The following is a 12,522-nucleotide window of genomic DNA, read 5'->3' on the forward strand; positions in this document are numbered from 1 at the left end:
TAAATTAGTGGATTTGCTGGTTTTACTGCCATGACATGTTAAGTACATGTCACCTGTGACATATGGCGCACCCTGGCCTTAGGACTCAGTAGGCCTGCCAGAGGAGTGACTTACACAGATGTACAGTTGAAGTGGAAAGTGGAGTGGTAGCTTTACTATTGCTTTCAATGGCAAAGTCAGGCTAGCAGTGCACAGCTGCTCTACCAGTCTGCAGTGGTGGACTTGTTTGACTTGGGAGACCTCCAGGGCAGCACACCCAGTGCTGTAAGTCCTGTAAGTCCTGGGTACCCCTATAACATACATACCCCTGGGCACCAGGGTACCATAGACTAGGGACATACAGGAAAGTTAGCCATTTCCAATTGGGTACAGCCAATTCAACATACACTTTAGGGTCAGGGCACTGCCACTGAGGTCTGGTTAGCAGGCCTCAGGGCACAATCAGAGTAAAAAAACCATCAGAATAAGTTGAAAACCATTTGGGCAACCATACAAAATGGGGCATTTCCTTACAGTTACACAGATCAACACATCATGATTGTGGGAGGTAAAGCCATCTCTGAGTGAACAACATTTCAGGGGATTAATTTAGGTCACCCAACCTCCGTATTACTCAAGTAGCAAGAGAGCTCATAAGTACACTTATAAGCAGCAACCTAGCCTTGCGTTGAATTCATGTTGTAGGGCGTGATTGCACAACATAGCCACTGAGTCTTTGCAGAGCTTGCAGAAGTTGGCTTGTAGATGTCCGAAATGGATTTCAGATTTATTAAATCAACACTGTCACGTTAGTTTTCACATATCAGGGTGATCCCTCAGTCATCCTTCACGATTTATGTCATGTTAAGCAGAGCATAAAGGTTTTGGAAACAGCCCATATAGTTCTATTCCTCTGGTTATGGCCACTTTACTAGTTCAGGTCCCAGACTGCAGAGCTCTTATGCTGGTAATATAAAGTGTACCTGAGAACATAACCTCTCAAGTTTGTGATTTAGACAGCCACGCTGTGAACATGTATAACACGATTGTTCAAGTAGAGGATGTGGCTCATCTATTGGAGAAGTACACTAGAAGTTACACAGTTGGCCGACTTACATGGGCATATAAGTTGTTCCGTGCTGGTTTGTGTGTAAGGCTTCTACTTGATTGCCCTAGTCTCTGTTGGTTTGCAGTAAGTTGAATGATGATTGTTAGCCTTCTTTCCTTAGATCTGTTTCTATATCGTAACAAGTGAGTCTTTGAAGTGCTGATAACGATAGTATCTTGATTCTATGGGCCTGTGTCTATGGATTTTTTCTGAGCCGTTTCATTTGCTTCTCTCATTATCCGCTCTGACTCCTGTGAATTAACATTTATGTCCATTTGTGAGTTCTTTATTCACTGGATGTTGTAATATTCTAGGATTGTGAGTTTCTGCTAAACAACATGATTATGAGTGACATGAAGACATTAAGATCCACTCTCTGCTCAAATGCAGGCTTGCTGTCTCCGAAATTTGAACTGTCGCAAACTACTAAGCTTCCATAACACAAACGTGATACAAAGGAATAATGAAATGACAGAAGGCACCATATTCTCAGCACAAAAGATTAGGGCCATCTTGGTGGTGGTGCATGTTTGTGGTGAGGGCAGTAGGGAAATGGCATAGAGGCAGAAAAAATATGTTAATTTAGGTTTTCAGTTACTCAGAAGTTTCTAGAGTCAGCAGATTTGGGAAGGCTAGCGTTTGAATTAAAGTCAAATTAATTGTGCCACAGTATAAGAAACGTAAGAAGTAACGCACACTTGCAGATGTTATCGTTGCACAAACGTTTATGATTATTTTAGTATAATAAAATAGAATGCTACATACATACACACACAAAAATGTGATGAAAGATAGGCGTAGAAACCCACTCACATTTGCAATGTCCGCTTTCACATTTCCAAATTGTAAGTGTTTTATTCTTAAAACTGAATAATAGACGTAATGCAAAGCTACTTCAGTTGCAGCAAAAACAGCTACACCATAATCCCTTGTGAGATTTCTGTGAAAAATGCTCAAGTATTAGCAGCACGCACTGAATTTCCTAGACACTAAAATATGTCCATTTGGGCATGTTATTCAGAGAAAAGTAAAGTGCAGCATCAAACAGAGTGGGGTGACCCCCCTCCAAACATACTACTGATTGTTAAAGTTTAACAAGTCTTAGCCCCATCTTTCTCTACCTCAGACCAGCTGCGCAGGGAGAATAGTAACAGAGACCAGGCTGGCAAACAAAAAGGCAAGAACCATCAAGCAAGACTGCTTGCAGATAAGTGTGGTGGCTGACCCATAAGAGAACTCAGCTTTGGCGTAGGTCAACAACCACTTTACCATTAACCTAATACTTCACCCACAAATTTAAATACATGAGGATCTATTTGTTCCGCGAAGACAAGGTGTTGGATATCAGTGATGGTACCTTGAAGGGGAAAATATTCAAGGAAGCTCTTTCATTGCAGTCAAAACAATCCCAGAAAATAGAATGTGCAGTTTTTTTCCAGGATGAGTTATTTTCTCAAACTACATCTTCTGTGGATCTACGGTAAGCCAACTGATAGCGTACACTAGTACGAAATCCAATCCTTGCCTTAAACATGAAATAAGACCCTTGTATTCACATTCCAAACTTTTTGAAGGCACCGTTAGGGTCAGAGTGATCCGAATCCTGCTCTGTCTCACTAGCTGCTGGCCATAACATCATCAATGTTGCTTTATATTATGAAATTAGGCAAAATATTCTTCTTTTGTCTGCATCAAAAAGTCTTGGCACGAGAGGATCTATGCTGTATCCATCATTTTCGATTCATCTTCTTGGTAAATCGTTCCACTGCAACTGTAAAACTCCGTATTCAGACTGGAATCTGTATTCTAGAAGAAAGGTAAACAATACTTTAAAGTGTGTATCAAATACGAGGGGCTAAGGTAATCATTTTCAGACAACTCTCGTTAGTGCAAAACTGAACGTCGTGTACCCTTTTCTACACGAGACATGCAGGACAGCCTTATAATTTAAACCCATCCCTTTCTGAACATGTTTACCAGGACTGGAAAATTCAGTTTAGAAGAGCCCAGCTGTAGTACACTTCTCAAAGATGTCTAATTCTTAATTTGAATGGTTTATAAAAACAAGGTAAAATAAGTGGAGATCGTGCGCCAACAGGTTTGTGAAGCGATGCTTAAGAGTAAAATAAAAGGAAACTTACTAACTGAATGACAAATTTATATTGAGTTGCGGCAACACAGAAGCCTCCAGAACTGAACTGTACATATGTACACACACAACATAAGAGCACACACTGACCAGTAAAAGCAAATGGCTACCAAAGTAGCCTCTAACTAATTTGACAATCGGACAAACTACGTAGGTAGTAAGCCCAAATTGTAGATTAAAAAAATAACTGGGAAAACAACATATATTAACAACCAAAAACGTAATGGAAGAAGTGCATTAACCATGTTTAACAGTACACACCCAGCACCATCAACAACTCAGATCGAAAGCATTAAATGTTTGTACTACAAATACATTTCAGCAGTGAATTCACAATCAGTGAAAATAAAACAATGCCCTGCGAGGACGGGCATTTGTAATCGAGGAATGAAACATAGAATGGTAAATAAAACATTAATTCAATAAAAATTGCTTGTCTTAAAAAATACAAAGGGCAAGAGCCACCATGGACATATTGGTGCACTCTATAAATAACCTTTACTGTAAAATGAAAACTTCACTATGTGGCCATGTCTTGGCAGGAAAGTGAGACAAGTCTTTCTTACGTACTTCGACCATGTGCATTGGTGTCATGGCGAAGTTAATCATTTGAGTTTCATTACTTTTCATAGGCAAATACAATCTAGATAGGTACAGTATCACAAATTCTCATCGATACTTCTATATGCAGATTCCCCCCGTGTTGAACAATCTTAAGTATCAGACTTAATCTGGAAAACTTCAAAGCAATAATGTTGCTGGTGGAGGGCGCTGGACTCATTCAGCACCAGAAGTGACATGAGGCGACAACAACCAGGCCGTAAAGCGCCCGCCCTGGTGCATCCACGTCAGTTACCCTCTGTTTTTTCCGAGCCTTCGAGGCGAAAGGGTAGATTGACACTGATGAAAAATTTGCAGTACCAGAAAAATGCAGGATAGGATCTTTTGAACTTTCGCTATAACATATCTATGAAACGCAGAAGCAGGCGTACTGGTGAAGAATCTGCAGGTAAAGTATCCATCAATACAAGTAAGTACGTTTTGCCTCTGTGTCCCTGATAGAAGGTTGCTACTCTCCTTCAGTTCACAACAAGCTTGTTTTGTTTGCTGGCAAATGGTATTGTTTGTGGCTTTGTACATGTTTGCACATCACTTGACCACGGAGTAGTCTGCCTCACATTGTGTGTAAACTTCTTCAAGTTTTGGTTGGTGTGCTCTCAGAGGTTTGTGAGCTCCTGCTGCAGCCAAAAGAAATGCCTGTTTTGAAAGATTTCCAGACAATCTCTGGTATTACAGCCTGGTGCTGGGGGCTCCAACTAGTACTAACACGCATTTGCAATGCAATCGGTCTCGCATTTGCTTGAGTTAGAGCTACTGGCATTGTAATTTCATAACTGGACTTTTCTTGCCACATAAATTGGTCAACCCTACCTCAGAATTTGTTATTTTCCTGACACATAATTGCAGTGGCCCTGCACATAACTAAAGAACTTCCATTTACCTTCTTCCCCTCTCTACAACCAAAAATGAAAATGTTGCCATTTAGCATCCTAATTTAAATCTGACACAGTAATTCCAATAGAATAACACTTTCACCACCCTACCTTCGGAGTTGCTGGCTGGCTTACACAATTCCTAAAACAAGACAGCCATGGAGGAGTAACAACAGAAATAAACTAGAAGGGTCACCCAAACATATCAAAAGGGTTCACACTGTCACAGTGTAATAAGGATGTTAAATTGGCCTGAATCATGGTCATAACTAGAATAAGGGGAGATTAATATACAATTATCATATAAACCCCCCAAAAACTTATCAGAAATAAACGTTTGGCATGAGACTGTAATGCTCAGAGCAGTCCCTAGAAGACACCACAATGAAATTACCATTCGTAAGAAACATGGTCCTTTCATTATATAGCAAGCCCATAAGCATAACCACATGAAAAGAAAATAACTGAAAGTATTACAGTATAACCATATATTTACCCATGGAGGGCATATTACATTACACATTTTCAAGGCGAGCAGGCCTTCTCCAATATTATTACAAACAAGACCCTTAAAACACAAACTACTCTCAGCTTTAAAACAAAAGTTCCAGCCATGAGAGAAGTTAAAAAGACATAGAATGGAGGGAAGAGTTATTATTTTGGGGTACCCACTAACTTAGAGTTGGAACCCAGAGATGATCTAGACAGAAAGAGCAGGCTGTGGTCAACTTTTTCAAGGTGGTCCCATGGTCCTAGGACCACCACAGGCATGAGTTAGGAGCAAAAATGTTTTGTAAAAAATGCCCTGCAAAGCATTATGGGAAGAATGAGTGCAACACATTTTGTAGTATGTTGACTATAATGCTCAGAACAGCCCCTAGAGGGCACCACAATAAAATATCATTTATATGGAACATGGTCATGTAACCATGTAATTAGCCCCTAGAGGGCACAACCACGCGAAAATAGAATGGCACAAAGTAATGCAGTGCAATCATATATTTAGCTCCAAGAGAGGATAGTGCCTTACACATTTTCAGGCCTACCGCAATACTAAGGCCCTTAAAACAAAAACTACTCCAAGCTGTAAAACAAAAGTTCCAGCCATAAGAGAGAGATTAATAAAAAGGGACAGAATGGTGGGAGGGGTTATTATTTTGGGGTCCCCACTAACCCAGTGTGGTGACCTAGAGATGACCTAAACAGAAAGAGTCAATCTGAACATTTTGGTGGTAGTCCAATTGTCCTAGGACCACCAGAGGCTGGGTTATGGTCAATAATGTTTTGAAAAAGAATGCCTGCAAAGCATTATGGGGCGACTTTTCCCGATTGCAGTGAATATTGTAGTATTGGCTCTCCAGCTCTCCTGCTGTGCCGGGAGAGCCATGTTGTGAATTTCTGTGTTTTATAGTAAAGCATTTATCAATTCTAAGTGTTTTTGGTAAAGCTATGGAGCGTGAAGGGAAGAGCCAAAATAAATGACTCTCATTAGGTATCAGTGCAAACAATGTAACCAGTGCTCCAGTACCACTGATGGAGTTTGCGCTGTTGTGCTGTGAGGGCCATGGCTGCCATGGAGCACAAAGGGGAGAGATAAAAGAAAAATTCACCCACGCAGAAGTATATTGGCAATCGTGCAGTTATCCGTGTAACAGGCTCAGTCTCAAGGTGGTAACAAAACCACCCCAAGGCGGGACAAACTGAAAGCAATTACATCAAGGGATTTCTGAAAGGCAAACCCACAAACAAGGGAAAGTGGTGGGCGTGGTTAGAAGTCCACAATACTTACAACAGGTCAAAGTGCTTGCGCGCTCAACCTAAAAAGGTAGAGAAAAGGATGACAGTTGGTGATAAATTAGTAGACTCAAGGGTGTGGGAGATGGGAATGCCTGTGTGATGTCAAATAAACTGTAGAGACAAAACGGAAACCACAAAATACTAAACCATGAATATACATGACAGTGAGTGTGAATAGATACCATGTGGCACATCACTGTACAATTTTATTGACTATGTCACCTTAATCAGACATGCATTTTACCCTCTATGGAGCAATCAACATCCTTGTGTGGATGTGTTTTATTTGACAGCTTGTCACTGGGGGAAGAGGAAGAGTTCTTTAACATCTACTAAACATACAAAGCTCACTTACTTGACCACTGTTAAAGCACCACTACCCACTGTGTGATAAATCAATAAACCAGACTGTACATCTGACACTGCACCAGGCTGGAAAAGTCAGCACTGTAAAATGTGATACAACTATGAACAATGCCAGAAATATCAGTTATGCTGTAGAAAATTACACGTGGACATACAGCCAGATTTAAAACTGGGCACATTTTCATAAAGTACAGTCTGTGTATAATAAACACCTCTCATGGGATATTGATCATTAACTTATCTTGTCCACCGGGCAGGCAGGGCTGATCCGTGCCACACATTTTCTTTTCACCACCATACTGACTTTTTATAACCAACCGATTGCCTACCCCAGCCAATACTTATTCTGTCTGGTAATCATAGTCCCACGATCTTGGCTTTGAGGAGACATCTGTGAACTTGATCTTTTCTGAGATCTCTGTGACAACTCCCAGTCGCTATTTTTATGCAAAGTTTTAAGCACCACTTTGTCACAAAAGTCTTACATGTGGGTATGTACATGCTCGTCCATCTGCTCACAAGTGGAGCATGCACAGTTACAAATTGTACAAACATTCGCCATCACACTATCTACTGTGGGATACACATCAGGTATGCTGAAGAATGAAGGTGAACGAGAATTACTTGAATGTCATTCCATTGCCTGGCAGCACTGTCTGCACATATGACATCGCCGTGTATCGATACTCATTTAACACAGATAATGCGCTTTTAAGAACCTTCTTAAATGGTGCACTGTTACAAAGGGGCACACAGGGAGAAGGCTAAGCTCAGGAAAAAAGCTGAACAAAAGAGTTACTATGCATTCAGCCATAAAAATATGGTGTCTCATCTTGCTTTGTGACGCTGGGCTTGTATTGTGTTCTCACCACGCAGGTGCCAGCAACCGTCCCATGAAGGACATGGGGTTCTAAAATATATGGACTTGTACATTCTCCTGGTGCATCTCACATTTTATCTGACAACTTACTACAGCATCCCTGCACTTCTTTATTTTGAAGAAACACAGAGTAGTAAGCACCATTGACATTTACTCATGCTCTTCCAATTACAGAAACAAGTTATTATTATCCCAATACACTAGTAAACTCACTGTGGGCCTGATGCCTGGAATGCTATAAGTCCACATTTTATTGTTAACCATATTAATATACCACCAAGTTTCACAGGTGTTAGTGCAATGCCTGGCATCAAACTCAAACGTGGGACCCTCTACATGTTTTTTTCTGTTTTTTAGCAGGTGCCATAATCACCTTGTTTGATTGCCCGTCTGGGTCAGTGTGACAGTTGGGCTATTCACACCTCTCCTCTAGACAGTGATACAAAGGGGGCTGCGGTGTAGCCTGCATATCCCGATGAGCCATCTATGCTGGAAGGGAGGGGAGAAATGGTCACTTACACCTGAAAGGACTGTGTCTGCCCTCACACAATGAAGTCTCCAACTCCCTGGTGTGCGTCTGGGGCCTGGCCTGGGCAAGGAAGGATTTTGCAAACACTTGAGACTTTGCTTTGAAGTTTGCCAACTTCAAAGGCAGAATGGGGTATAAGAAGAATACCCAAAACCCCAGACTTTTAGAATCTTTCTGGAATCAAGAGGAACCTCTACCAAGGAGAAAAGTGAAGAGCTGGAGGAGGAGTACTGTCCCTTTGCGGTGTTGCTGTGCTAGACTCGCCTGCAGTTGCTGCTTCTGCCTGAAAAGAGTGCAAAGGGTGAGCTTTGCTGTGTGTCCTGCTTAAGAAAGTTCTCCAAGGGCTTGGAGTAGAGCTTGCCTCCTGTTGGAAGTCTCATGGACACCAAAGACTTCAGTTTCCTCGACCTGCAGCACTGAGAACTGTGTGTTTTGTACTTTTCAAGAGGAGAAACCACTGCGACGCCGCCAATGACGCCGCTGGCCTGCACCGTGACCGGCTGACACCGCACAGAATTACATGGCCCCCCTTCGCACCGCGACCCTGGTCTCACCGACGCCGTCATCGGACGACTTCACCAAGCTGCTGCTTGCACCGCGACTTGTGAGCCTCACACTCTAGCATCGCCTGCTCACACCGCAGCCTGGGTATCCCCGACCACGCCGCTCCTGCTGACACTGGTGCAGCTGCCTGCACCATGGCCTGTTGACATCGCTCATGAGGAGCATGAACCACCATCCTGTCCCGAACCGCAGCCCCAGTCCACCGACGCCAGCACCATCGACTCCGGTGTCGTCACCAGGCATCCCTGCCTGCACCGTGGCCTGTGGACACCGTTCGTGAGGGTCACAAAGCAATGTCCTGCACCACTGGCTTGGGCCTACCGACAACAGCGTTTCAGCAACAACGATGCCGCTGCCTGCACCGTGACCTGTGGACACCGCACGTCACACCGCCCTGCTTCACATCGCAGCCGTGGTCTCACTGACGCCGCTGGACGACCGTCACCGAGCCACTGCCTGGGCACCGCACGTCGCACCGCAGCCCCGACACCATCCACGCCAGCGCTCCTGACTTCATCAGCCCGGAGTTTGATCTGCGACGCGTGTGACTTCAAATGCACAACGACTCCCGCACCGACTCCGGAACCAACACCGCAACGCTGCTCTCTGGAGTTCACCACGAGGATCACGACGCCCTGCAATTCCAAGGTACTGTTTGGGCATCTTCCCGACATCGTAGCTGGCCCTCGACACCGCAGCCGGCCTAAACTGTTGGTTTTGTTGATCACAACACCGCAATAGCCCCAGGTGGAGCATCGACTTCAAGGAACTGTATTTTTGAGTTAAATCTTTCAAAATTCATATCTTTATTACTGTATGTCTAATTTGTATAGTTTCGGTCTTGTTTTATATACATAAATAATGGCTATTGTTCTAAAACTGGTGTGGTGTCCTATTATAGTGTTTTCACTATGTTACTGTGTGTTATGTGCAAATGCTTTACACATTGCTTCTGAGATAAGCCCGACTGTTCGTGCCAAGCTACCAAGGGTGTGAGCAGGGGTTATCTGAGCGGGTATCTCCCGTATCCTGACTAGAGTGAGGGTCCCTACTTGGACAGGGTGCAAACCCACTGTCAACTAGCGACCCCATTTCTAACACACATTAAAAAAATTATTTACAGAAATGGACTTCGAGGAAAATGAAAACGTTACATCTGTGCCTCCTAGTGGTGTGGCTAAGTAAACTCCCACATTACTAAAAAAAAAAAACAGCATGCTAGCCTGGAAGTACAAATCTATAAATGTTGCTGAAGGATAGCGGTACCCAGGAAAGCTGCAGCCTTGGGGCATGATGCCCTCTCTGCCTTCACCCCTTTGTGAGGGCCCTCTATGCCACCAACAAGTTCTTTGACATCACAGAATTCTTGTGTAATGAAAACATGTGGGCATAACTAACCATTACACTGGCCATGAGGTCTGCATTTTCAAACAAGCATAGGCAAAGCCAACAGGTTGCGCCTATGATCACTTAGGAGCTAAGGTATTGTCAGGGCCATTGGAATTATGCGACAGGAGAAACCAAATAATGCATCAGGGTTGAGTAAAATATGTGGCAAGAATTGCAAACTATTCGGCATAATGCGGTACAGGTTGTAATAGTATTACTTCATTCTTTTGTCATTTTTAAACTTGGGAACATTCTCTGGGCATTAGTTGCATTTCATTAGTACCAGTTTAACACCTAAATATTGCACTAAGCAACAGAAATATGATCATGTCAATGCATTTTTAGTAACTTTTGAACCATCTGGGCTAGAAACAACATTTTGTTTGCTAAAATATGCAGATTATGCAATAGAGGATGGATTATGTGGCAAATGGGTCATCTTTAATTATGTGAAAATCGCCACAGTCACAAAATTGCATAATTCCAGTGGCCCTGGGTATTGTCTAGTCAACCTCACATAGAAAGAGATACAGCAATTCTCGCAACTACCACGAGGGTGTGCAAGAGAGCTTTAGGAACACTGAAATTTAAGGCTGCTGTTTGTAACATCCACGCAGCCCCTTCAAGTTTCACACTGTGAAAGGTGGTCTGATACTCTCCTCCGGCAAACTTATTTGAGAAATCTATGCCAAGATTATAGCTTTACATCAACAGGGCTGAAGTGGTCTAGCAGGGTGGTGGTCAGGGGGTGGGAGGCGTTAAGGGAAGCACAGCATATATATGTAATGCCTGAAATGCATAATCATGAAGGTAAAAAAGAGAAAAAATAAAAAACATGATCCAGAGTTCACGGTGTGCACCTCACCTTCAACAGGCAGAGAGACAGGGATGTCTGAGGTCTCACCCAGGCCTCAGTGTGAGACTTCAGCCTGACACCCCCACTGAAGGGGTTCAGAGTGGCTGCAGCTGGTTGGGTCTTCCCCGTAAGGCAGTCTGCGGAGCATGCAAAGCTCTGCTCACATGCTTATGCAGAGCAAGTTGATGTACTATGGTAGAGGGAGGCGGCAACTGATAAACGAGACAACTCTACACGGGCACGTATGGGGGCAGTATTTGTATTAAAAAGCAGCAGAGGATAGGGCAGTATTGGGGTGACTGCTGTGCACCAGTATGTGGCGCAAGTGCTGCCCCAAGACCCTAACCCCTTGTCGGTCTCTCACCTAATTTTCTGTCGTTCCAATACCGGATGCCATTTAAACTAGGCGCCCTGCCAGTGACATAATTCCATGCCTCTCCCTCTCTGTTATAATGGTTTCCATATCAGCTTGGTCAGTCTGCACCCGCCGTGAACATAAAAGAAAGACTGGCTGTGATAATAGCGCAGTTGCAATAGTGGCAACACTGAGCATGAGCCCCCTTGCAGACGCGCCACCCTATAGTGCCTACAATACCGCAGTGATGCATCACCTTACTGCTCAGTTTACCCAACATAAAACACACACTCCACAGTAAAAAAAGGGCTGCTTCATTGTGGTCCAAGTATCTGTGTCTGGTACATATCAAAGCAGCCTGGTTGTGGAATAATTCACTCTACTCGGCTCAACTTCTGTGATTCTGGGCAAATCACGTAATCTCCCCGTGCCTACCAATACATTTATATATTCTAATGTAATGTAACTGGTACTCTTGTAAAGTACTCCAATACCTTCGGGTCGAGTACATGCTGTATAAAAAACTGCAAAAAAAACCATGAGAGTGGACTGCAGACACATGCCCTCAGTGTATGTTAAAAAGTAAAGAAATAAAGAGTACCTGCTCGCCAGTGAAAGGACACTGGCCACTGGAAGCAGTACTTGGTCCAATCGCCACCGCATGGATGAAGAGTCGGAAGAGCTGGAAGAAGCAGGAGGCCAGGAGGAGCTGCTGACCAATAGGAAGCAAGGCAACAGGACCCATGTGGGAGTCTGCCAATGGCAAGTAAAAAGGTGCTGACAAGCACATGAAACCCACGTGTGATGTGGGATCAGCCAATGGTGAGTAAAGGTAAGAAATCAGCAGGTTTTACGCTGAGTAGGCAAAACCTAAAAAGGCACTACCAAAGGGTCAATCAAATGTTTGATCATTTCTTGCCCATAAATGAACTAAGTGTCATGCAGCCTGATTTAATCTACGGCAACCCTCCCTTTCATGCAAGACTGAAATACTCACCTTGAAGAGACTCATTCAAAAACCATTAAACACCAGTCAACACTTAAGCCCCTCCCGTGG

At 43.4% G+C, this 12,522-nt stretch overlaps 1 protein-coding gene across 1 annotated transcript in view; it reads right to left on the reverse strand.

The window, feature by feature from the left end:
* Positions 1-1,794: 1,794 nt before the first annotated feature.
* The window catches only part of CDC37L1 (cell division cycle 37 like 1, HSP90 cochaperone), a 174,913-nt gene continuing 164,185 nt past the window's right edge, over positions 1,795-12,522 (reverse strand). Inside the window, exon 7 of the mRNA XM_069228316.1 lies at positions 1,795-2,893. Coding sequence (XP_069084417.1) covers positions 2,804-2,893 — 90 coding nt within the window. The 3' untranslated portion in view covers positions 1,795-2,803. The remainder of the gene's footprint in view (positions 2,894-12,522) is intronic.

This window comes from Pleurodeles waltl, chromosome 1_1, assembly GCF_031143425.1.
Source record: "Pleurodeles waltl isolate 20211129_DDA chromosome 1_1, aPleWal1.hap1.20221129, whole genome shotgun sequence".
Taxonomy (NCBI): Eukaryota; Metazoa; Chordata; class Amphibia; order Caudata; family Salamandridae; genus Pleurodeles; species Pleurodeles waltl.